Raw genomic sequence first — 27,849 nt, 5'->3', positions numbered from 1 at the left:
GTTCTAGCAAAAGGAAATGCCCACACTGCACAGTCACTGCTTTATACTATACGTACGTTGCGCTTGCGCATGGGCGCGTTTGTGTGTTTGTGTGTGTGTGTATGTGTGTGACAAAACATATTAATAAGTATGCACTTAGCGGTGTAAGGCCGCACTAAGACCCGGATTTCGCTATCGCATTTAACACCTAAAGCCGAAGTTAAGGGTCCGCCAATTTCTCTCGAAATTGATTCCATTTATTATGCAAGTTTCTTACTCCTTTGACGGTGCCGCTACGCCAACTAAAGTTCGTCGACACGGTTTAACAGTGCGAAAGCTCTTAAGCCTGAAGCTGTGGTAATATGCGTCAAAATTAGGCCCCGCTTTACTTTTCCCACCTTTCATGCTTTCTTTAAGTGAGGGTGCGTGGAAATCCGAACACACCAACGCTTTCGCCAGCTTAGATCATTATTGCATTGAAATGGAATACGCGGCCGTAATTTGCAAGGCAGCTTCCAGAACAGTGTTCTCAAAGACGTGTCTCGTGGGGTCGCATGCGGCACAGGGCTTCGCGTGCAACAAAGTTTTGCCACTATGCTAAATAGCACTTGCCTTTTTTCCCCACCTGTTTCTATTGATAACTCGTTGATGGGTAAGCTACACAATATAGACAGGACTGGTCCGCAGCATGTCAATCGTGAGGCACCCAACGCTGTAACTTCAAGTTGCAACATAACCGCGGGACAAGATCTCTCTATTACATGATTGCCTCTCAGATTTTAGTTATTCTTTAGGTAGGTGTCAATACGGCTCTGTCATCCTTAGGCAAAATCACCTCCAGAAATTATCCACATAAGTTATACACGGGAAATTAATTCTTTCATATGGCAATGTTATGTGACACTTTGTTCACCCCTCCCCACCCACATGCACCTCTCACTATCGTGGCCATTGCGGAAATACATATTTCAGTGTGAGGCCTTTGCTCTAAACCGTGAATCCATATTTGCTGAGCTAGTTCTGAAGTAACTGCAGCACTGCTCGTTTTCTCTAGGCGACTGTAAATATAAGCGAACGCTCTAAGTCGGGCTAGACTTCATCGTCTACAGGATTTACAGAACGTCCAGTGCTCATCAAGGTACGTTATTTTGCGCCCGCTAGCTTGCGCTTTTGCTCAGCGAGCTACCCGCTTGTTGTGAAATCAAAACATTTGGCAACACTCGCTGTTTCTTGCCAGATTAACTTTATACTTCGTTTAAAGAAATCCAAAAAACGCGAACTCCCCATGTTTACGGTTCGGTGCACGAAAACATACACACAAACGATCAACAAAGAAAAAGCATCGTTGAGCATTATTTGCTTGTTCCCGCCCCTGCCTAAGGTCACTGCACCTTTGACGAGCATCGCCAACTGCAGCCTAAACGTACACAATGATGCAAGCATTGTTTACAAAAAGGGCTCTCTGTTCTTAGAGCTTTTTCTTCTTTTATTTTTTTATCAAACTCCGAAGGTGTTTTTCGGAGTTTACTTTTATGGGAGCAAATTTGGCGTTTATCGGATGTCAATTTTCGCAAATTGCTCGTTCTCAGAAATTTGGTGCTTGAGTTTGCACTATAGGTTGTTGCAATTTTCTCCAATTGATGATTATTTGTAATCAAACTGTGTTGCATTGTTGCTGAATATCTTGCTTTTTCATTCTTTCAATCTTTTCCTCACTCGCTGTTTATTCACCTTCTTAAAAAAATGACAGCATATCCATGGCGTGTATGATGATGAGTGGGACGAAGCGTCCGTTCATCCGTTCGTCCATGCACCCATCTATCCATGCGTCCGTCCATGCATCTATCTCTATATCCGTCCGTCTATTTGTCCGTCCATCTAGTAAACACTCCAAGTACTGCCATCTCGCATCTTTTCATCATATATTCAGCATATAGACGTACGGCCATCCAGCGGACATTCCAAGAACTAAACGAGAGGTAGCACTCACGCACTTTCTTACATCCAGCGCTTCGTGTTTACTTCCCACCTTCCACCGCCTCTAGTTGATGGCTATATACTAGTTCACTATATTCATGGCCCTGCCGCCCCGCCACGGTGGTCTAGTAGTTAAGGTACTCGGATGCTGACCCGAAGGTCACGGGATAGAATCTCAGCTGCGGTGGCTGCATTTTCGATGGAGGCGAAAATGCTGTAGGCCCGTGTGCTCATATTTGGGTGAACTTCAAGGAACCCCAGGTGGTCGAAATTTCCAGAGCCCTCCACTACGCTGTCTGTCATAATCATATGGTGGTTTTGGGACGTTAAACTCCACATGTCAATCCATCAATGATGGCACTGCAGCCCAACCCTCCCAAAACTTTTCTGAAACGAAGAAGGTTACGCCCAGCTAGTTTAACCTGGCAACCGTTCCTGGTTAGATAGTGCCCAAAGTGCACCCTTTTGATAATATTCTTTTGTGAGCATCAAGCTCAAGGCAAATTTTATTGGAAATTCAGTCACTAATACTCGTCTCTGTTAGTTATTTCATCAAGAACAACTATGTTTCTATTTATGACTAACGTGCGCGGGCTTCCTTCTCAATTGAAAAGGGTACGCGCGGGCCGCTCCTCTAGTCCGGTCGTGAAGGTGGCTGGCTACTACTACGACGAATACTACATGCATCGCGGACGCCCGACTCGCGGCATAGGGAGCTACCCTCCCAAAAGGCTGTGCATGTGTACTACAGTGTAATCGTGAAAGTGTACTTTTGTGGGAAAAAATCTTGTAAAACTGCTTGTCAGTTCACTCCCTACCATCCCCATTTTTAAAATTATGAAGGATGAAATATATTATTATTATTATTATTATTATTATTATTATTATTATTATTATTATTATTATTATTATTATTATTAATATCAATACTTCGAAGTCTTGTAAATGAAAGCATATCTGACTGCACAATCATGCATATATAACCCACAAGCACAAATTTTTCAGACACACGTATGCGTATGTCCGTATTAAAACCTTATAGCTTGTTGTAATAGACGCAACCATACTTCACGAGGTTACTGCACTGATGGAGCTACGCTCGTTTCGATTTACAATTCTTGGCTTCGGAAATGCCCTCTGAACGATTGATATTGGACTATTATAACATTGTTTATTGAATGAGTTTGAATTGCCAAAATCTTCACCGGTGAGTGTTTGTCGGGTTATTTCGGATTTGTTCGAAAACATGGAGCTCTAGTATTTTTAGAGAAAAAAAAACAGCGCAGGGACAACACGCAGACGAGAAAGTATGTTTCAACCAGCCCAATTCAAGGTAATAATAAAGCTCTAGTAACAACCTAGAAAAAAATGCGTTCCGCCCACAAAACCGCGGAGCGCATTCCATTTACTTGTGAAAAACAGTCGTTCGAGGGAGTTTTAACTGGTACCGTGAGAACTTTTTTTGTTAGTGTAAGTACTACACATATTAATAGTTCCCGCATTGCCTATCAGCCACGGATGTTCTGGGGACGCCTTGTGGTGACATGGAATTGATGAAGACCCCTTGCATTGAAAAAAAAAAAGGAGCTCTCGCGTATTTTGAAAGAGTGTAGGAGAGGGAAGGAGCAGTGCTTCACCACTACTTCCCTCGCCATTCGCTCTCTCTCTTCCCTGCGTCCGCTCGCTCGTACATATATATAAATGTACTGAAGCACGCGGCTCACTCCCGACCGTCCACGCGCTGATGAATGTGTAAATATATGCTCACGCTACAAATCCTCGTCTCCTCATTATTTTACGGCACTCATATTACTACGCCGTGTATTCTTGGCGCAAGATATGCATTCACCTTTCCTCACGATTCCCGTCGGGGAGGTGAGAGCAAGTTTTAAATAGGCGCGCGTTAAAGATCGTTGCTCTGCTCGTTGCGATGCAGGGGCGCTTATCTCATGATGGGAGGGATTTGCACGTCTTACGATCTCACCACAACTTGTAGTAAAACGAAGGTCACATAGATCACTGCAGCTGCTGCTTTTCGGAAAGAAGAGCGCCGTTCACGCGTAAAGAATTTAGAACTCTGACAGTTTTTAATTCGCGCTCATTCTGTGCATGATATTTTCGTGCGTCTTTTCCGTTTTAGCAGAGAATTTCATGTTTGCAGCTGCTTGCCGTTCTTGATGTGACATTACACTTTATTGCTATAGCACTCACTCAATCGCCCTTGCGGTGAACCAATGCACAACAAACGCTCAGCTACTTCTGCGAAGGCACGTTGCACTTTTGTGCTATGCTGATTTCAATGACAGAGGGACCAACTATGTTTCTTTACGCTTAGTTTAGGTGTTGCAGAAAGCATAATCCCAACCTCGCGACTCTTTTTCCTGCTTTATTTCCCGCAGGTATAGAGACAGACAAACATGAAAACAATTAATGAAGTCCTTACGAACCAGCCAATGAGTACCCGCTGTTGCTGCCTCTCTGCTCTTTGCAGCATATTTTTTTCTCTTTGTCTCTGCGTAACAAGAAAATCCACAGCCGCTCCCTCGCATCTCTTAGGAGCCTTTTCTTCTGATGTTATCATCATCATCATTCGGTAAAACGCTCATTGAAAGTGTTGCAACCAAAGTGCTCGAAAAGAAGATACCGTCAGAATGAATTTATCTGTGCATGCAATTATTTACTTTCGGAGCCCCTATTTCCGCGTTCTCCGATGAACAAATAAGCGTGACTGCCAGCGTCTACATAAATAAGGTCAGTCGGCTGAGTCCAGCTAATCAATAAGTATTTTTATGCTAACGAGTCTGCCCCCATATATATAAAACAAATGAGGACAGTATTTCTTCATTTGGTTACCTCAATATTACAAACAATAGATATTAAGTTCTGTTTTTGCTATATATGCATCAAATCGAACACAATATTGTCCCTATGTATTCTGTAACCTTCCCATACCATAAGCAATCTAATTCCATATTTTAAGAATGTTTCACGAAGCCATTCAATTATGAACCCACCCCCTCCCCCAGTGGGCGCGTGCCACAGAAACGGGCGAAAAAAAAAGCATGATGCCAGGAGAGATGGAAGCGGACAACGTCTCGTTCGTGGACGCCGCTGCCTATCGCAACAACCAAGCCTTCGCCGCGGTCGCGGTATCATCCGCGCAGCAGACTGTTAACTCAGCCACAATCCTCACCCGAAACCCCGAAGTAGCGGAGCAAGTAGCTATTGCTATAGCTATGCTTGACAGGAAACGGAAATTCATCTACAGCGACTCCAGGCCGGCCATCAAAGCCTTCGAACGTGGAGTCATCTCCGACCAAGCGTTACGCATCCTGCGCGATGCGGACCCAAGTGCCCTGACGCACCACACTGTCATCTGGTTCCCCGCCCATCTCGGCCAGGTGCCGGGTGCCCTATCCAACCTCAACGAGATCGCCCATGATGCAGCGCGCGCACTTACCGACCGCGCTGCCACAGGGCAACCTCATCTTGCTGGGTTGGATACCAATCGGGATGCACCAATCACGTACAATGAAATTACAAAGCACTTTTACTTGGAACGCCGCATTTTTCCACCTCCACATCCGAAACTTAACCGAGCGCAGGCATTAACCCTACGCCTATTACAGACACACACGTACCCAAACCTTGCCACGCTTCACATTTATTATCCCGATGCATACCCCAGCGACACATGCCCATCATGTGGACACACAGCGACACTCGAACACATGCTCTGGGAGTGCAGAACAACTCCTCCCGACTCTACCTCAAGCAAGTGGAAGAGGTCTCTCAGGAGGTCACTTCTCGCCGACCAGCAATGGGCTGTCCAGCAGGCCCACGAAGCGGCCGCCAGGTACTCCCTGTCGGTCCCTACGTGGGAGACGCCCGCTACGCGCTAAGCGCGTCCTGCAGGACCGAAATAAAGTTTTTTTCATTCCATTCCTTGCCAGGAGAGGGTCCCTATAAAATAAATAATCCTTGCCTGATCCCCCTTAGTGGGTATGAGCCATGTTTGTGGTATCATCATCATCAGCAGCAGCGTATGTATTACGCCTTTTCGGTGGTTGTGCGTGTTTGAACAGCCTGCTCGCATGCGAGGTATACCGGACCGAGCCCTCTAAAGTGTAACACCCAAGAGGAGCTTGTGGCCGACGACACGGCGCAGTTGCAATTTCTGTGTCTTCCCAAAACATGGCTCATGGTGAGGTCAGGCCCCTGGACACGCTCGATGAACTGCTCGCGTTCACAGAGCCACAACCATGCATCGTGGAAGTGATGCGGGAAGTAAAGCGAGGTGATGGGCACGGCCCTAGGATCATGTTTTGCCACGACATGATGGGTGGCTACCTCGAAGACCGGTGAGTGTGATGACCATCCTACTTGCTGCCATTCCAATGACTAAAATGTTGTGAAGGTCAGCGTGTGAATTTTCGCAAAGAAAAGAACAAAATACTTCACTTGCATTGGGAGATTTCGTGCAACAATGCGTGTGTTGTCAGTATACGTTCGTCGTAGTTTAGCGTCTCATATTGACTATGGTCTATGAGAGGTGCCATAGAGATTGGCCCCCGATAACTGCGACTGTGTGAATTTGTTTGATGTTCATCTACATCGCTTAGTGCACGGAGGTTTAGCTCGATTTCTCCCGGTGGATGCAAGCGCGCCACCGCCACTGACAACCATTTCTGCTGCCTTGCTACATCAAGCTCTTCCTGGTGTTCTCACTTATGATTATGCGCTTCTGATTTGGCTTAGTGCATTTAAAACACACGCTTGCTTGTCCTTATATCCTTAATCCGTAAACATGGCCACATATATGTTTCTCAATTACGCTACAACACTGACTTGTAAACGCTTTTCTATTTTTACCCTTTTTTGTGTGTGTGTGTGTGTGTGTTTATCGCGATGTTTCACCAATGGTCCTGCGGTGCCAACCAGCCGGAACAACTACCCGGTGTCAAAACCAGGTCTAGCTGATGAGCACCCATGCAGCGTAACCAGTAAACTACCACGTCAGTGTTGACAGGATGCGTAACCACGCTGTTGAAACTCGATTGAACGACAATGTGACAAAACTCGAGTTATTTTGTTTAATCGGGAAGTTCCTAAAGTCGGGCAAAATATTCTGCGGTCCTTCGAAATAAACAAAAATCTATCGAAGCTATAGTGTGCACCAATGGCGTGCACTCTATTCGGCGCTAACCAATGTTTGAGCTTTCAAAAATACAATAAAGTCTGCCCGCCAGGAAACCTCTATGTTCCGAGTAATTCATATCGAAACAGTCCCGTGAAATTATGACAGGCTGATTATATGCAAAGTCAGGGAGAACGAATGTATTTAGTGTGCGAGCAGACCGAGAAAGGATGTTTATTAATAGTTAAGCACATACGCGTGGTGTGTGGTTTCGTCAAAATAAGCTTAGGCAGTTACTTCGGCGGCTGCATTTTTCAACCCAATAGCGTCAGAGTGTACGTACTAAGAAAATTATTATGTGTCAGAAAGTAACAACGGGGCTTTCATGTCGTAAAACACAAATATTATTTGGAGAGACACCACAAAATTGGTTGTAGGGCGCTGAAAATTCGACCATCTGGTAATTTATAACGTATCATATTAGGAACGAAATATTTGTTTCTCTACTAAATGGTTTCAAAAAAAAAACATGGTTAAGTCTGAATTGGTGACAAATTAGTTCAGTTAAATCTGTTTAACGACGACTTGAAACCTTCGGACACCTGCCGTGAAATGTAGAGCTTTTGTTTGATCGTTCACACGTTTATTCATTGCATTCAGATTGGAACGAGGAGTCACAATCCGGAGAGAATAGTTTAGGCTGAAACACTGCACCGTATTTATACGAGCGTACGCTTAAGGTTTCGATGCTATGATTAGTTGCAAGAAGCACAGGCATACGTATAACAGAGAAATCATTCGTTTTTCGTGTCGCCTTGATGTAAAAGCTTCCCGCTGTGAAGTGCGTCAAGGCCCTTCAAAACTGTAGCACTCTCCCCTATTTGTTCCTCTATCTGGTGACTTGTGTTTTATAGCAATACGGCGAGTGTTATTATGTGTGCCGTTTTCCTTTAGGTTCATCCACGGATGCGACAAGCCACATGCCTACCGTTTCCACCACTGGCAGCTGATCGATAGCTTCGTTTATTACGCCCACCACCTTGTTACGATTCCCCCTCCTGGATGGATCTCCGCTGGCCACAGACATGGCGTCAAGGTCTTGGGTGAGGTGCACTAGATGTCGATGCGATATCGTCAGCGTGTCGCTGTATGCCGAATGTTCTTGTGAGAACAAAGTCTGTCTCTATTTTTTTCTTTTTTTCCGGGGCGTGCTTGTTGCCTTCTTGTCGAATAGCTCCATGGCGGCAAATAGATCGAGGAGTCAAAAAAAAAAGCATAAGAAGGCGAGCTTGCTCTTTTTGCCACCTGTAAGCCTTGTTGCGTTCAGAGGAGCATTGCATTGTTCACCATGTGGGGACCTATAGATATAAGTAAAACCAAACAGAGCAAGAAAAAAGAATGTATGTGTTGATCATTGATTTATATATGGGGTTTAACGTTCAAAACTACCGAATCATTATGAGAGACGCCGTAGTGGAGGGCTCCGAGAATTTCGACCACCTGGTGTTCTTTAACGTGCGTCCAAATCTGAGCACACGGGCCTACAACATTTCCGCCTCCATCAGAAATGCAGTCGCCCCAGCCGGGATTTGAACCCGCGACCTGTGGGTCAGCAGCCGAGTACCCTAGGCACTAGACCAACGCGGCGGGACGAATGTGTGCGCGCTTGTATGTATGTATGTATGTATGTATGTATGTATGTATGTATGTATGTATGTATGTATGTATGTATGTATGTATGTATGTATGTATGTATGTATGTATGTATGTATGTATGTATGTATGTATGTATGTATGTATGTATGTATGTATGTATGTATGTATGTATGTATGTAGATTGCAGTTGGACACTGCGTCAACTCTGGGTGCGTCCGCCAAATTTCGTTGGGCGCCATCGCGTGATCGTCTGCTGTCGTCTCCGCCGAACTTTTGTTTTCCAGTGGCGTATCGTAAAAAGCTTCGGTATTAGACTCGTTTCATTTTATTGTGAAAGCAAATATAAGGGCACTCTACACTGGATTTAGCTACAGGCGTCGCCATCACTCTCCGTAAGTGTATAAGTATGTATATAAATGAAGATGCAAGAAAAAAAATAATCCGGAAAAAGACTTCAGTGTGCAAAATCGAACATCGGACCTCTGAATTGTGAGTGCGAGGCACTCGCCACTTCGCCACGAAGGAGTATCTCCTTTTACGTTAAAACGGCAAGCTGTTTATATCTACCACTTACCGCTCATGATGGGCATCTCGAAAGAAACTATCGTGTTTCCAGCATTACCAGGAATATGGAGCGGTGAGCGCGCGTCACAACATCGTCACTACGCGGTGTCGCGTGCTCTCATCTCCCACGCGTACTTTGCCCCGCGGAAAGGGGGCAGGGCGGACGCTCACGCGTGCGCTTGGGTACCTCGCGATGGGGACATTCGTGCACCTTGTCTGGCCTTAGGTTTTCATCGTAACGATTCTGTTGCAGTTACCGGGCGCACGAAGGTCACTGCATTCGTTTCAGAGTCTCCGTGGAAGAAAAGGGCGCGCTTTTTAGACACATAAAAATAACAACTGAGACGTTTATTCGCAATCATTTGTACCTGTGAGTGAGTTTTGTGCGTCATTTGTGTGTGAGAAACGCGGGGCACGTTTCAATCTGCTTGCCATTTTGCGTGTGACCTTCCAATTTGTTGGTATTACGTCCATTGCTTCGCCTTTTTCGCAAAGCTGCGACTTATTCAGTGCCCAAAAAAACATATTGGATTGAGCTTACAGGATTGCCACTGTACATGACAAATGACGCTGTATATATTGAACATCTCCTATTGCTTCAAGGTGCGAAATGTGTAAGGTTTCATCTGGTCACTAACACTCCTTCGGTGTTTGGTCGCATGCTGCACCGTTCTTGGCGATTTCCCTTCGCTGTCACTTTTAAATTTCCTGCACTGACCCACTACAACCTTTTACCACCGGATTTGTAGCGACCGCAACAAGTGACCAGAACGTGGGTAGTCATGGAAGTGTGGCCTAAACCTTTCGGAGTGAGGAGTGAACGTCCTTTTTACATTCAGTAGTGACACAGTAACCACAGTGTACTATATACAATGATCACGGGAGTGCAACTGTAGGTAGGGTAGCGAAGAAGCTTGTGTAACCGTCGCTAAGCTCCGAGTAGTTGACAGATTGCCCTTAAACAATCCTCAATGAATTGCTCCTGAAACGGAATCACACGCCGACAGCACTCCAAGCTAGATTTATTCAAGCCGAACCAAAAGAATTGTTCGCAGTTTGCGTTGCATGTAGAAAACACGAGTTCACAGTAGTCACGAATCTACTGTGTGGCAATGAAGTTTCAATATTATAAGTACGAGTTTACATGGCTACTCACTCAGCAGGGTGTGATCCGCCGCAAATTGTGTAGAACTGTTTTTTTACATTGCCTGGTCTCCCACCCTGATGGACTACAAGGAGCTTGGGCTGGTTGGTCGAAGCTTATGATGTAGAATTTCACAGTGCAAGAACACTGAAAAAAAAAACAGACACCTTTTTTTACGTTTTCGCGGTGTGAAATTTGCCATAGTGAACCTTGATGGACTGTCGAGAATCGGTAATGGAGAGAATTCTCTCTTACGAATGGTGCCAGAGTGCCAATGTTCGGTATATAACACCCCTGGGGTGGCGTGGCTTAAAACTTTATTTATTTGCTATTTCGAGCTTGCTGTTTGGCTTATGCGATTCAATGAAATATTATGCCAATGGCGCTTCTACATACTATGGTGTAACAGAACTGCATTAAATCACAGAACAAGGTGTACTGAGTTCTTGTAAAGTTTATTATCACAGAGGGGGACAAATCGTTTTTCTCTTTAGCACTCTTCTAGCCATTGGCATTCGCTCTTAGTTATTGCTTTATTATAGGCTATAACGCTTTTGCCCACGGCTATTAGGGTACTAGGATACCCTTAGATAGTATGAGCAGTTACATACATCGAACAGAAAGGAACAATTTTATGACGCAGAATAAAAGAGAGAGAGAGAGAAACAACTTTATTTACAGCACCCGACTTTCTTTTCTACAACACGAAGACATGTAGATACCCCCCGTATGCACATTGTCATTTGATATCGCCATCTTGCTTTGTACCCCGTATGTTTTTCGCAGGCACTTTAAATTTGAGATCACTGGCGGGGATCCAGTTCATCAATAAGATCAGGGGCTCCAGACTTGAGAAAGAGGTTGCCTCTCAACTGGCTCGCATCGCCACTGCCTACAATTTCGACGGATGGCTCGTCAGCATTGCCTGCAGACTGGTCAGTGCAATATGAATTCATTACGACATACAACTTTTATGGTTTTGCATGTTTGGGAATATCACACTCCTGAGCGAGTATATTATGTAGGGTTTAGCGTCCCAATCACACGATAAGATTATGAGAGACGCCGTTGTGGAGGCCTCCAAAAACTTGCACCATCTGGTGTTCCTGAACGTACACTGACATCGCTCAGTACGTGTATCCTCTACTATTTCCCCTTCATCCAAATGCGACCGCTGGCATCGAATCCGTCACTTTCGTGTCAGCAACCGAGCACCCCAGCCTACTCACTGATCCACTGATGTGGACCTCCTCAGGTTAATAGTTGAGCGAATTGTTACATAATTCAAAAAGAAGAAAAGAGCGCCCTACATTTTCGACAAACACACAAGACGGAGAAAGCCCCTGTCGTCTGTCTGCTTGAATATTTCTCAAAATATTTTAGCGCTTTGTTTTCCTTCATGGGACCTCTGCTAAGTCAATGCCCAAATTTTTTTAAAACTTTTAGCAACTCTGGCGTAATTACATTGACCATAGTTTTAAATATGGTTGCCATAACACACACACTCATACATTTAATATATCTTTAAATATCAAACTTTCACAAAAAAGAAGTATATTTTTTGTAGTCAATAGTAATAAACAATGTATTAAATTTCTCTAAACAGCTCGCTAACAGATTCCTAGAAAGCACGGAAAAAGATTACGAAGTGCATATCGCATTATTTTGTTTTCAGAGACAATATTGGTGTTTCAAGTCAGAGCTTTGTGAGGATACGTTTCAGTTAGTACATGTAAGAGATATTCGAAGATACCATTTTGGCTATCGCTTTACACCTCCAACTTTGGCGCAATTCTGCGAGCAAAAGCACCAATAACTCTTTCCATCACGTCACGATCTTTTTGAACCAGCTGCTTTAGCAACTCTTTCGGTTACTGGAAGTATTGACTCTTAATTACTGAAAAAAAAACTTTACAGGGGAGCTACATGGCTTGACAAAACATTGCTGTTGTCCCACATTGATTGGTTGAGCGATGAGGATTCACAATGAGAGAGGGGAGCCCAGCCAATCTAAGCCAAGGCACACAATGCCTAAAAATGAGCATAGTATGGTGTTCGTAGCAAGCAGGTGCGAAAGGTGAGCTAGAGCGAGGAGGGTGGTTCTGAAGGTGAGGAGGAGGGAAAGGAAGAAAGCATAGCGCAGCATAGTCTTGTATAGCGTAGTGTAGCAAAACATGAGAAAGCGCAGTAACTATGACAGAAAGGCCACCACTACTGCTGTGTCCCCACACTTCGTACCACAAGCACGTAGTAAATCAAATGTGGTTTCTTTTTCACTCTCTATAATGGAGCTTATTTCCCGCTTCTCTTCCTTCGAACGTGTATTTTCCAGCATACCCACAATTATAAGGCCTGGTACCATGCTATGCATCATGCATACAGCGTTACACTTGTTAACGCGACTCCTTGCCTGACATTACTGCCTAGGATCGTTTTTCACTTCACTACATTTCACTTAAATACCTTAAAAACCCCTTTATAGGAGTACTACATAAAAAGTGGGAATACATTACAGCATAGTTTGCATATTACTAAATTGAACACAAAAAATAAAAGTGAAATACGTGCGATGAAGCACCGAGTATTGCAGAAGATAAGGCTTCAAGCAAAAAAAATAAAGTAACGATACCTCAGCGGAACTTTGCAGTGGCATTTTCGAAGCTTTTTCAAACCCTGGCGTGGTGAAATAGACTGTCAAGTCAAGCGTTGTATTTACATTTCTTCTTACAATAATGCTTATACAAATATCTGGACCGACAGCAAGGGAAGGCTAACATCTGGTTCAGCGTTGATAATAAAACATGCAGGTAAGAGAAGTATTTTACAGCTAAGTATACGGTTACATATCTCAACGAACGAACAAATGTTCTCACATTGTGCACCAAAACAGTTATTGCAGATATGGTAAAGGTCCTGGTTCACAAGAAAAAAATAATTCACTACACTGCTTATTGTTACGTGCAGATTTGACATCTTAAAGTATAATATTTTAGATTTTTCTTCCACTGAATTTGATCATTCTTTGGCTGTATAGACTATAGACTTTTGGTAAATTCAGATTGCATTTTAGAGCATGTCTCGTACTGTGCGTTGGTAAACAAAACACGTTACGAGGAATAGGAAAGCTAGTAAACGTAATACTGAACATCCGCACGTGGTCGTCCTGCACACGCTCTGAATGTATGCGCTTCCCAATGTATATGTTGTTCAAGATTCACGCCCAGATGTGTAAATGTGACTACTTCTTGTATATGGCTATTGTTTAGACTAATACGTATGCTACTGGAGTCGATCTTATTTCTCCTCGAGTGAAAAATTACGTATATTGTTTTATTGCCATTTAAAGCAAGCTTGTTTTGAACAAACCAAGAAGAAATTCTTGATAAATCATCTATTTCATTAGAGCGTTAGAGCAGTGAAGAACATCAGGGTGGTTATTAACGTATATCGAAAATAAAGCTGGATGGTCTGGACTTAGCACGGATTCTTCTGGTACTCCACTATTGAATGTGCCGAATGTTGAGTAATAGTCACTAATTACTATCATTTTTTTTAGTGAGGGTAAAGAGCTGAAAAAGAATTCAAGGAATAAGTTGGTAATACCATAACTTTCTAGTATACGCAGTATTATAGAGTGACAAATGTATCAAACGCTCTCTTAATATCTGAAATATTCCCATAACAAACTATTTTCATGGAGTGATGAATGTATCATTTCGGACAGCGTTAATACCACAGATCATGTGGATCTGTTTGGTACAAAGTCACGCTGCTGAGGACAAAAATATTGTGTTTGTTTATGAATTGTTTCATTCTCTTCAAAATCAGTTTTTATTAACAGTGTTTATGACACCCAAAACGGATATTGGTCTACACTTCTCTGGCTGATTCGAATCCCCAGATTTGTGCACAGGAATGACTCTGACTGTTTTCAGTATATCTGCATACGAACTGACAGCAAACTTTAGGTTTGGTACTTGGCAACTTGGACGGCAGAGAATCTCAACATTGTCTTTTAAAATTTTTGTGTACACCATCATGACCAGCAGCCTTCCTTAATGGCATTTCATTTATCGTTGATTTTCGTTCGTCATGGCTTATTTCTTCAATATGAAATTGATTGTCCTAGGCAGGGCAGAGGCAAGCTTACAGGATGTGAACTGATTAGCTAAGTTACTTCCTATGCCAGCCTAACAGCGATTAAATTCAATAGCTACTCACGTCGATGGTTCATCCAGGTGAATTCTCTGTATTTGGAATTGCCCTACAACATCTTGTATAATTTGCCATATTTTCAGTGTGTGCTCCCATGATCATTCTTAATGAGGTTGGTGGAGTATTGCTTTTTTGATTTTCTGATCATACTGACCAAAGTATTTCTGAAGTATCTAATTGTCTCCTTATAGTTTTAATTTGATGTATTTTTTATACTTTAGTAAGAATAGTCATTTTGTTTTAATTGAATGATGATTGATATGTGAAACGTAACGTCATAAAGCCACCATATGTTTATGAGAAACACCGTAGTGGAGGGCTCCGGAAGTTTCTACCCTCTGGTGTTCTGCAACGGCACCCAAATTTTAGCACAAGGGCCTACAGCATTTTCACCTGCATCGGAACTTCAGCTGCCGAAGGCGGGCTTTGATCCCGTGACCTGCGGGTCAGCAGCCCAGTACTTTAGTTACTAGACCAGCGCGGTGGGGCTTTGTGTTATAATGTTTCTAGAACAATGTTCGTTAGCCAAGGATCAATGGGATGTCCGTAATTGTTGCGTTTATACACTATTATATATTTCCTAATGCACTGCTAACGCACTGGACAAGTGCTTCACATTGATCATACACATTGAGCATGACAAAGAAGTTACCCTAATTCGATTGCACCCCGAACCCAAATTTTCAGTATTTGCACCAATTGGGTTTTTCTTTAGCATGCAACCAACGTTGCCGACACCACCACAGAGCGCGACAGCACGTGAACACCAAAACCGAAACCCCAATGTTGGAAACATGGAATCATTTATGTCACGTCGGTAGCCGAACCAGCACGTAGTTTACGCTTTACCTGTGTATCAGGAAACGTTTCTCAGTGCCTAAGTAGTCGTAAATTTGCAACAACAAAGTTATATATCTTACGTTGACGCCTGTACTGACAGCAGAGACAATAAAATGTACCTGAACAGAACTGATCTATCGCTGCACCAGAGATGTGTTAGCGCTGAGTTTTCAGGCAAAATTAGTTTCTGCTCATTTTTTAATGTTTAACAGGGAAAGATCCATATACCTGAGCAGAAAAGCTGATTTTCCATTTCCGTGCGTGAAGCAGATTGTCAATGAACTTTATTGATAGGGATCTCGAACGTAGTTTCAGCATCGTCGCAAAAGGCTGCCGATAAGTAGTCGAGACTCCTGAGAATATGCGAGCTAATTAATACAACGCAGCACATGGGAGGAGGGGCAATAAACTTTAATATGAGAAACCAGCAGGTTTAGGTGGCCGGGCCAAAGCCTCCTATGAGGGGACGTCAAGGGCTTGCTTCGACGCTGCCTCACGAGCGTGCTGGATCGCCCAGGTTCGGTCGTAAAGAGCGGGCCTCCGCAGAGCCTCATGGAGCTTCGACGAAAGGGTCATGGCGTTAGTGTGTCTGTACTGTGCCGGGAAATCCCACAGCATGTGCGGAAGCGTAGCCAGGTGAGTGCCACAGCACCGGCAGTGGGAAGTTGTGTACACGTCCGGGAATATGAGGTGAAAGCGGGCAGGTGAGGAATACGTGTTTGTTTGAAGTAGACGCAAAGTGGTGGCTTGTGCCCAGTTGAGCTTGGGGCTCGGCGTATGAGGTAAAGGTTCCTAACCAGATCATTGTAGGTAGTGAGGTTTTCCCTGGTGTCCATCTCGTCTCTAGTAGCTCCAGTGCGGTTGACAAGGCCTCGCACAAGAGAGTGGGTGACCACGTTGAGGTTGGGGAGGCAGGGGTAGACTGGGCCTGCGTGAGCGGGGATCCATGTCAGGGTGACCATGTTTTCTTTGGAGTGTGGTTTCTGGCAGAGGATTCAAAGCGCTTGAGGAGAAATGCAGCCTTTGCAGAAGTTAGTGACGGCTGAGTGAGAGTCGCATACGATGGTGTCACAGGTGGGATCTAGAGTGGCCAAGGCGAAGGCCACCTCTTCAGCCGTCTCGGCAGAGGATGTAGTGACGCTGGTTGCATGTCGTAGGACTCCATTGCGTGTGGCAACAGCTACGAAACGTGTGCCTTGAGGGTACTGAGCTGCGTCAACAAATGTGGTGCCAGGATCGTGGGCAAGGGCTTTTGTGATGGCTCTAGCGCAAGCTTGGCGTCGGGTTCCGCTGGTACTCAGGATGCATATTTCTAGGGTTGGGATCCGCATGGATCGAGCTGCGGATGTTATGCGGAATTGATTGTTTGGGGCCCTGTTTCTGATGATACGTGAAGCCAAGCTTGGAGAGAATAGAACGTCCCGTTTCAGTGAGTGTGAGCCGTTCTAGCTGACTGCGTTGTTGGGCTTCGATGAGTTTTGAGGGGGTGTTGTGAACTCCCAGTTGATTGAAAAGTTCAGTGCGGGTGTAGTGCGGGAGGCCAAGTGCTTGCTTGTAGACCTTTCGTATGAGGGTATCGAGCTTGTTTTGTTCTGCACTATACTAGTTCCGATAAGCAGCAACGTAGGTGATGTGACCCAGGACAAAAGACTGCACGAGGCGGAGAAGGCTCTCTTCTTTCAGACCACTTCTTCGGTTGGGTATACGTTTGAGAAGACGAGAGGTGTTGTGAGATTGAGCGGAGATCTTGCTGAGAGCCAAGCCGTTAGAGCCATTGGCTGATATAGCGAGACCGAGGACCCGGATACTAGAACGCGCGGGATAAGACTGCCATCTTGAAGGTGAAGGGTTATGGTGTCACAGGGTCTTTGCTCATGTGCGTGTTTGGGGGGACGTCCCCGCTGAATGGGCTTGTAAAGAAGCAGCTCCGATTTATTCGGTGAACAGCGCAGTCTGGTTCTTTGGAGATAGGCCTCAACTGTGTCAGTCACCGTCTGCAGGGCTGTCTCCACTTGACCATCACTACCTTGGCATGCCCAGACGGTGATGTCATCGGCGTAGATAGTATATTGGATAATGTCCACCTGTTGTGATTGCTGTGCAAGGCCAAGCATGACTAAGTTAAGAGCACGGGAGAGATGACTGACCTTTGCGGGGTGCCTACACTGCTTAGGGGAATCAGCGCTGACCGTAAATATCTCACCGAAAGGGTGGCCGTGCAGTTAGAGAGGAAGTCACGAATGTAATTGTAGGTTCGCTCTCCCCGGTAGAGGAGATGAATTCGTTCGAGAATAGCAGCATGGGAAATATTGTCAAAAGCTTGACTAAGGTCAAGTCCGAGAATAGCTTTGGTGTTACAGGAACGATCGTTTAGAACTGGTGCTTACGTTGCAGCATAGCGTTTTGTGCTGACATGTGAGGTCGAAATTCAATTATGGCTTTGGGATAGATAAAGTTGCCTTCGAGGTAAGTACTGACACGTGCCAGGAAGGCACGTTCCATAACCTTGCCCACGCATGAAGTGAGGGAACTGGGTCTGAAGTTGTTGAGGCTAGATGGTTTGCCGGGCTTCGAAATTCAGATGACTTTCGCAGTTTTCCAGACAGGCGGAAGGGAGCCATTGTGCCAGCAATTGTTGATGTAGTCAGTCAGATGGGACATGGATTTGTCATCTGGATTGCAAAGGATTTCGTTTGTGACCCCGTACGGGTCTGGAGGAGAGCGACCATTTAGCTTACAGAGGGCAGCATGTATTACGGATGTGCCAAATTCTGCGTCTAATGTACGGTTGCGGTTGCCGACGTAATTGCTGTGTGGACTGGCTTGTCCTCTGGAGATGTACCTGGTGCAGAGATAGTCAAGCACATTTTGCTAGCCTTGCTTAAGGGTCTCTGTATAAAGGAGTTTCTGCAGCCGATCCTGTTAGATAGTGCGGGTGTTGGTAGCGTCGATTAGGTGTTTCAAGAGTTTCCACGAGGATGGGCGGTGAAGTTGCCCGTCCATCGTGTTGGACAGCTCGGTCCATTGTTGCCGGCTGAGCGTTTGACAGTGCTCCTCTATGGTTGTCTTGAGTTTAGAGATCTTGCATCTGAGGCGACGGTTTAGGTGCTGCCCCTTATACAGAGCTACAATAGAGGCGTTAGCCTCCAAAAGGTGGGCAAGGCGGCTATCCATGCGCTCAACCGGGACATCAGTGGTTATCATCCGAGTGGTTGTCTGGAGGTCAGTGCGTAGCGCTTGCGTCCAAGTGTCAATATTGGTGAAGCGCTCCGCTGACGTGACGCCACTGTGTAGCCTACGAAATGCATCCCAGTCGGTAATAGTGAACTATTTGATGGGGGCAGGCGCAGCAACGAGAAGAGGTAGAGAGATAGCGATGAGGTAATGGTCACTCCCTAGGTCCTGTTGGGTGTTAGTCCAGTGTGCATTGCTGATTTGGTAGGTAAATGTGAGGTATGGGGTAGAGTCCCGGGTAGTTGAGGTACCAAGGCGAGTGGGAAAAGATGAATCCGTGATAAGCGTGAGGCCTAAGTTATGGTAACCTTGCCAGAGATTGCGAGCTGCAGCTTCCGTGCGAACATAGCCCCAACCAGTATGGGCAAGGTTAAAGTCGCCGCCGATCAGGAGAGGGTGCGTTCCAGCAACATGGAGGGCCTTCTTAAAGAGAGTGAAGAATTGACACTTTGCTTTGTTCTTGGGGCTATTGTAAACGTTTAAAGGAATATGCATTCTTTCCGTTTACGGTCGGGAACAAATTCGAGGAACAGGTGTTTTATGTGAGGGCTATAGAGGTCATGTTCAATAACGGGGATGCAACGCCACACTAGGGTGGAAACCCAGCGACGTGGGTGAGCTGTTCGAAATGTTTGATAACCGGGGAGTGTGGTAGTGGCATTGTTCGTTTCTTGGAGTAGAATAGCATCAGGGCGGCGACTATGTTGACGTAGGTATTGATTAAGGACCGATAGTTTCTGGTGAAATTCTCGACAGTTCCACTGCCAAATGAGGGTGCCTTGGTTAGTGTGGGCCATGGGAGGAAACGGGGGGTGTTGCCATCGGCGTCCCAGAAGGGTCGCAGACAGGCGCAGCTTGGCCAGAAGGCGTAAGGATATGATTTTCTTAGTTCGTCACTCGTTGAACAATGCCCGTGAAAGCGTGCTAGATTGTGTCGAACACCTGTTGGAAAGTACTCATAGTCGTTTGGAGTGCGATGAGCATGTCCTTCACCTCAGAGCGGACTTGGCCCGTGGCTCCATCTTGCAGAACTCTCCTTTTGGTGGCAGGAGTCAAAGAGGCCTTCTGACTATGGGTAGGGATGTCCTGAGCGGTAGATGTGGGAGTTGGCGTCTGAGTTTGTTTGAGGGTTTTAACCTCCTGCATCAGTTTGTTTAAGAGATCGCATAGGTTCGCGTTCTCGCGCTTGAGTTGAGACATTTCTGGGTTGCCTGGCTAATGAGGAGGGGCGGTAGCTTGTGTGTTGTTGGCGTTACTACATTTTCGCGCAGTGCCCTTGAGGGTCTCTGCGAAGCTCACCTTGGTATTGTTGGTAGATTTCCTGTCTGATCCTGATGCGGATTGGGATCTTGAGCATTCTTGCCTGGAGCGAGCTGGAGTTCTAGAGCGGGATCGCCTTTTTTTGTCCTGGTTGCGGGAATAAGATCTGGCTTTGGTGTCGACGGTGGAGGGACCGGCGTCTTCGTCGATAGCTTGGTTGTTGGCCTGTCGTTCTTCAATGCGCTTACGAATAACGTATAGAGTTTTATAACGAGCAGGACAGCTTTTCTTGGCAGTAAGATGAGGGCCGCCACAGAGAGAGCACTTACGATCACAGTTGTAATCGACGGAAGAGTTGCGGGCACCACATGCATGGCAAATCTTGTCCTTGGGGTAAGGAGAATCATCCATGCGGTGTCCTAGACGGCCGTACTAGTAGCAAATGTCGATTCACTTCCAATAGAGCGAACATGGGAGTAACGTGGGTTCATAGCGGACCTGATAAGGCACGTCCTGGCCGTCAAACGCGATAATTTGTAGTTGAGGCTATACGCTTGGCTGCCAGGGCCGTCGGGTTTCGAGCAGTGACGATATTGTTGTGGATCTTCTGGGAGGTCTTCGTGAGTGGGATCCCAAGGATGATCCCCTTGCTCGTGTGTTCATATGCGGTTTCGTAGGCATTCACGTTGTGGGTGACGCCGTTCACTTAGATGGAGCGAATGCGGACGTACCGGTCTGCATGGTCCGGGTCAGGTGTGCTGACAACAACAATAGTTAGTTGTATATTCGGGCAGACGGTATCTTTTATGGTTTCGTTATCGGAGAGTTTGGCTGCTTGGAGAATGGCTGCAGTCACCACGGAACTGCCTACCTTGGGGCAAATAACAATCTTGATGTCCTCCGTTGGAAGTGGTGGCATGCGGCCCGCCTTTAAAACTTGAGCTTTCACACGCTGTTTCGCTTGAGACCGGGGCTTGTTACTTAGGGCTTGAGATAATTCATTGGTCTGGGTGAAGTTGTCAGTGCCGCGTAGTGAGCGGCGCGATCGAGCAGTGAGCCAGCCAGACTCGGTGGTGACGTTTCTCGGTGAAACATCCTGGCCGGCGACCTGTATCTCCATAGCGAAGACGAAGGGGCAGGCTCACGCTGGAGAGAGATGCAGATGACACGCGCCGAGGCGAGGCCGGCGCAGTCGTAGGCGAGATGACCTGCGAGCACACCTAGTTAACACGGCAGGGCCGTGGTGCGTGCAGTACGGAGTGGTTTTCTGGTAAATGAAAAGTCCCACCTGGGAGCGTAGGCCGTGAGGAGAGCAGGTTTCCAAGGTTTTCAAGGATGTTTCGGCTTGAAGCTGCAGTTCTCCGGGGCAACTCACGCAGCACATGGCATTTGTAAATATTTCGGAAAGTCAGCTGGAAATTACACACTCTTTCCTTACAAAATGAGCCCGCATACTCAAAGCGACTACGTCATAAAGTAAAAGTCCATGGTTTTTTGGCTGCTTTGAGCATCGTGAACTATATAATTACCACGACCACTGAGACCATTGCCCTGCCGCGGTGGTCTAGTGGCTAAGGTACTTCGCTGCTGACCCGCAGGTCGCGGGATCAAGTCTCGGCTGCGGCGGCTGCATTTCCGATGGAGGCGTAAATGTTGTAGACCCGTGTACTCCGATTTGGGTGCACGTTAAAGAACCCCGGGCGGTCAAAATTTCCGGAGCCCTACACGACGGCGTCTCTCATGATCAAATAATGGTTTTAAGGACGTTAAACCACACATATCAATCACTCAATCACTGAGACCATTCCCGAGTGTGCTCATGATCCCAGTTGAAGCATGCTGCGGGTTAGAAAAAAAGAGAAACTGTTCAAGGCCACGAGTTGATCCTTTGTATGTCACCCCCTCCTCTACCTCAGGACAGCTTTCTCCTCATTTGCTCGCACGTACGAAGCATAGCGCTAAAAGCATGCGACAAATTCATATAATCAAGCTCATGCTTTACGAGTTCTAAAGAACATTACAGCGAAAGCTGTTATGACATCAAAATAAGGGTCGCTTGTGGCGCAGTAGTTGTCCGCAGCCGTCACAGCCGGTGCCGATAACTACTATTGCACGAAATGAAAAAAAAATTACAGCACATCCACGGAGTTAATGATGACGAGGGGTGAAGCTTCGAAGGGTTTTATCGGTAAACCACGAATTATCCACTGGCCGCGTCCATCTGTCTGCCCGTCTAGTGAACACACCAAGTACCGCCATCTCGCATTTTTTCATCATATATTCATCATATAGAAGTAGCGCCATTCATAAGACATTCCGAGGACTAACACTAGAGGTGGTTACCACATACAGGAGACTCATTACCCACGCCTTAAGGAGCTTCGCCCCTAAAAGTCTTATTTACTAGTAAATAAAAGCACCAAGGACACAGCGAAATACGAGCCTGGTGCCCCTGTGTGCCAGCCCAGTATTCTACCACAGAGCCACGCCGGTGCCTGAAACTGTTGCAAACTTGCTTTAGGCAGGTTTTAATGTCGGGAAAAGAATCGCTCTAGTATGGGTATTGAAGCGTTTTAAATCATCAAAGGAACAACCATACGTCATAAAATGCAAATTGCCTTTCGAGTGGGTCCTCCAATGCTGAAAACCATAACAAAAGCTTGTACTTGATCACCTATAGGCTGTGTACCCACTTGAGGGATTCTTCATTGTCGTCAGCCACCGCATAAAATGTTCGCACAAAATTATTTGCAAGTGTGCAGCGGATACCAAGCTTCTCCGAAGAATGACGAAGTATAGGATAGGTAATGCTGGCCCACTACACAAAATATATGATTACTCAAGGTGTAAAGGTTACCCAGCAGATCTATCTATCTATCTATCTATCTATCTATCTATCTATCTATCTATCTATCTATCTATCTATCTATCTATCTATCTATCTATCTATCTATCTATCCATCTATCTATCTATCTATCTATCTATCTATCTATCTATCTATCTATCTATCTATCTATCTATCTATCTATCTATCTATCTATCTATAGCAGGACTCGACTTCTTGCTGCCACGACCGCAGTGGCGGTCGTGGCAGCAGGAAGTTGAGTCCACTGAGCAACGTTCTTCCTTTGCGCAGGTGCTGACTGGTGCATATCGTGACAGTTGTCTGGTTCGGCTCTTCGGGCTATCGGGATATTTCTCTGGATTTCTCGACCCGTCTACTTGGAATATCTGGTCAAGCAACGTCACTACCCTGTCGCTACAGCCACAAAGAACGAACTTTCTGCGCAAGCACGGACTGCGAGGACACCTACCGGAGACACTACTTAGGCTCAACACTGCGCTCGTGTAGCCACATTTTGGCAGTGGCGGTCGTGGCAGCAGGAAGTCGAGTCCACTGAGCAACGTTCTTCCTTTGCGCAGGTGCTGACTGGTGCATATCGTGACAGTTGTCTGGTTCGGCTCTTCGGGCTATCGGGATATTTCTCTGGATTTCTCGACCCGTCTACTTGGAATATCTGGTCAAGCAACGTCACTACCCTGTCGCTACAGCCACAAAGAACGAACTTTCTGCGCAAGCACGGACTGCGAGGACACCTACCGGAGACACTACTTAGGCTCAACACTGTGCTCGTGTAGCCACATTTTGGCAGTGGCGGTCGTGGCAGCAGGAAGTCGAGTCCACTGAGCAACGTTCTTCCTTTGCGCAGGTTGGTTGTGCATTAATTGCACCGCTGATTTTTGCTTCTACTCTTGTTGTCGCGACTGCTGCTGCCAGTGGTTATTGTGCTGTAGTCACTGTTACGTTTATATGATGCCGTCAAATGCTTCGCTGTCACGCGAAGTGCAACAGCTTCGAGCCGAAATTGAACAGCTTCGTGAAAGTGTCTCTGCCATCAGCACTCTTTATGAAGAAATGAAAAAGAAGCATGAGCTTACCTCAGCCGAAAACAAGTCTCTTCAAAAATCAAATGATGAACTGGCTGCTAAACTGGCTGACATAGAACAGCGTTCGCGACTTAACAACGTTTAGATAAAGGGTGTGCCATTAAAAAAGGGGGAGGATTGCGCCACCATTCTTCAGAAAATGGGTGATGTAATTGACTGGCCCATAAAAAAGGATGATATCGACGCTGTGCATCGCGTGCCAGCAAAAAAGGACACGAACATAATCGCGAGGTTTTGTTCTCGGGTCAAGAAGGATGAATTTTTGCGTAAAGCACGCAGGGCACGTCTAACAACCGAGTCACTCGGTTTTGCTCAGTCACAAGGTGCCAATGTGTACGTTAATGACCACCTCACACCCAACAACAAAAGATTGTTTGCACAAGCGCTCTCACTAAAGAGAGAAAAGCAATGGAAGTTTCTGTGGGTGGACAATGGTCGCATCAAGGTGCGAAAAACTGAGGACAGCCGAGTTCACGTCATCGCCAGCGTGCAGGACCTCTCAGTAATGAGAGAATAGCCACTGTTAATGACCAAAGCGACTGTTACCTAAAGAGAAAGATGGCAGACAAAAATTACGTGACACTCGAAAAATTAGGCGCATTACTTTCCACGAAAAATAATGGCTTGTCCTTCCTTCATCTCAACGCACAATCTGCGCGAAATAAAGAAGACCAAATAACCGCCCTTATTTCAACTATACGCTCTGAACCTCATGTTCTTATGATGACGAAAACATGGTACAGGGATGAATCTGAGGTTCTAAGATCACCCGGCTATGAAACCTTCTTTTTGAATCGCCCAACAAAAATAGGAGGTGGTGTTTTGATGATGGCTAAAAACTCAGCAAAATGTAGGCTGGTTCACGAGTTTTCGCATGTCACTAATGATTATGAAATATTGACTGTACAAAGTGACGGTTTTGGTTATGGTGTTTTATACCGCCCTCCTAGTGGTAACAAGTCGAACTTCTTAGTATTCTTAGATACATACTTGCGTTGGGTTGGAGACACTGGTAGTACACTAGTTCTTGCAGGTGATCTCAATATCGATGTTGCAAAGCCATCAGAAAGTCAGTTAGAACTTTGTCAAGTTATTGAATCCAATGGGTTTTCTAATGTTATCACCATCCCAACCCGCATTGACAAAAACACTGCGACATTAATAGATATGTTCATTACTAACATAGAAGCTTCGAAATGTTTGTCCGGCGTACTAAGCGCACCCATCAGTGACCACCTTCCTATATTTATGCTGATAAACAAAACCGTAAACTGTGCGCCAGCCCAACTCAGAGAACCGATAGTTATTCAAGATATTAATGAATATACACTGGCTGCATTTCGCAAGGAGATATCGTTAACCGATTGGTCAGGCGTGTATTGCGAGCAAGAACCTGAAGCCGCCTATGATATTTTCTATGACAAACTGATAAGGGTGTACAAGAAATGCTTTCCGTACAAACAGCTCAAGCATACGCGCAAAGCCAAAAAACCGTGGCTGACTAAAAGCTGTCTTAATGAAATAAAACGTAAAAATAAATTGTTCGAAAACTTCCTGAAAAACAAGAACGAAGAAACGCTTAAACGTTTCAAAGCCCAGCGAAATAAAGTAAACAGCCTGTTGCGTTACAAAAAGAGAACGTACTTAAACAGCATCTTCAACAAAGATGTAATGAATAAACAAGACTTGGCTTGGTCTAGACTAAACGAATTTCTTGGCCGTAACGGTGATGACTTCAGGCCTACTGAGCTTGTGATAGGCGGTGACGTTATTTGTAAGGATGATTTAGCAAACTTATTCAATGAATATTTTGTATCGCTAGCGAAGGAACAGTACAATTCAGCTTGTACCACATATTTGTCTGACAGTATATCTGAGAGCGCGTTTTTGGCGCCAACAACAGCTGGTGAACTTTCACATGCTTTTTCGTCTGTGAAAAACAGCACGTGTTGTGACGCATACGACATACAGATTAAGCCCATCAAACACGTATTAGATATCATTGCTGAATTATTAGAGCACATCTTTAATCTTGCTTTTTCCACCAGAATTTTCCCACAAAAGTTACAAGTTGCAAAAGTGGTTGTGCTGTACAAAGGAGGAGATAAAATGCACTAAACAATTACCGACCGATATCTATACTTCCAGTAATTTCAAAAGGTCTGGAAAAACTAATTCAAAAGCGTATGGTTTCTTTCCTAGATAAGCACCACATCATCACTCCTTCGCAGTTTGGTTTTATCAAAGGCCGTACGACTGAACATGCTCTTTTAGAACAGAAAGAATTTATACTAAATGCTTTTGAACGCGAACTACACACTTTAGGCATCTTCGTAGACTATTCAAAGGCGTTCGACACAATAAATCACATTACGCTGCTAAAAAAATGTGCACACTATGGATTTCGAGGTGTTTTCTTACAACTCATTGAATCATACCTAATGTACCGGCAGCAAGAAGCAGTCGTCGGCAATTGTACCTCCAATTTACTAAAAGTTTCAGCGGGTGTACCACAAGGTAGCATATTAGGGCCTCTGCTTTTTTGTATATAATAATAATAATAATAATAATTTTTATTTCCATCAGCGATGGAGGAGACTGCGGGTAAAAGTTGCTTGAAAGCACAAGCAACTTGACAGAGGCCCGCAGCCACCCCTACAGTGCAGGCAGCGATGGCAAACATTCACATAAAGAGAGAAAAAAAAAATCACAAGAAACACATATTCGGAATACAGATATGTCTAAAAAAAAAACACATCAGTAAGGAAGAATGAAAAAAAGCAATATTTTACACTATTTACTATGTTAGCATGAATTGATGAAATGCTCGCGCAGTGTTCGTGCAGAAGTTATTTTCAATTCAATGTGTAATTTATGAAATGAATTTAAAAGGGTTGGCAGCGTGTATGATAGCTTCTGCATAGAATAGCTTGTCCGCGCAGTGACCACCTTCCACTGTTCTATGTAACGAGTGCCGTATGAATGGGTGTTTTTGGCAAGATGAGATAACTCGTGGAAAAACTTTAGGTTTTCTTTTATCTCTCGTTTGAACGCTATACTTAACTTGTAATTGTATAGGGTAAACACGCGGATGACATTTCCCTTCAAGAATAAATCTGAAGTATGGGAATTGTAGGGTACATTGAAAAGCGCCCGTAGAAATTTTTTCTGCAGTACATGAAGTCTTTCAAGATTTGTATATGTCGTCGTACCCCATACCAAAAAACAATAATACAAGGAAGAAAAAAAGAGCGCATTGTAAACAAGAAGCTTTATTTTAAAAGGTAATATCAATCTGTGACGCGCCATCATACCAACCACACGAGATAGCTTGCCTAAAACTGATTCGATGTGTAAATCCCAAAGCATATTTTGTGTGAAGGTAACTCCCAGTATTTTCACACTACTCACTATTTCTATTGCTTCATTTGTGTAAAGAAGGGTGATGTGATCGCAGGTTATCTGCTTAGATTTTGGTCTGAAAATCACGGCTTTTGTCTTTTTAGTATTAATTTGCAAAACGTTTGCTGCTGACCATTCTTGGAGCGCCCTTAGAGCAGTGTTGGTGTTATTCTGAAGGCTACCAAGTTCAGGTGACGAAAAAAATAGGCTAGCGTCGTCAGCGTACATAACGTATTTCGCATCACTGTAGATATTTACTAGGTCATTGATGTAAACTATAAAAAGAAATGGGCCGAGAATACTACCTTGAGGAACGCCTCTGCTGATGTGTTTTAAGTCTGAACGGTAATGCTCAATCTGGACGTACTGATGGCGATGATCTAGATACGACTTCACGAGGTTTAAGCAGTGCCCGCGAATACCATAGGTTTCAAGTTTTTTAAGTAGTATGGAATGATGGATACAATCAAATGCTTTACTGAAATCAATGTA

At 44.9% G+C, this 27,849-nt stretch overlaps 1 protein-coding gene across 1 annotated transcript in view; it reads left to right on the top strand.

The window, feature by feature from the left end:
* The first annotated feature begins 6,011 nt into the window (after window positions 1–6,011).
* The window catches only part of LOC119178677 (cytosolic endo-beta-N-acetylglucosaminidase), a 62,817-nt gene continuing 40,979 nt past the window's right edge, over window positions 6,012–27,849 (top strand). The window contains exons 1-3 of the mRNA XM_075883814.1: window positions 6,012–6,317; window positions 8,048–8,196; window positions 11,244–11,392. Coding sequence (XP_075739929.1) covers window positions 6,151–6,317; window positions 8,048–8,196; window positions 11,244–11,392 — 465 coding nt within the window. The 5' untranslated portion in view covers window positions 6,012–6,150. The remainder of the gene's footprint in view (window positions 6,318–8,047; window positions 8,197–11,243; window positions 11,393–27,849) is intronic.

The sequence above is a fragment of the Rhipicephalus microplus genome, unplaced genomic scaffold (genome assembly GCF_043290135.1).
Source record: "Rhipicephalus microplus isolate Deutch F79 unplaced genomic scaffold, USDA_Rmic scaffold_21, whole genome shotgun sequence".
Taxonomy (NCBI): domain Eukaryota; kingdom Metazoa; phylum Arthropoda; class Arachnida; order Ixodida; family Ixodidae; genus Rhipicephalus; species Rhipicephalus microplus.
Note: the sequence above shows the minus strand (reverse complement) of the source record. Positions and strands in the feature narration are given on the sequence as shown.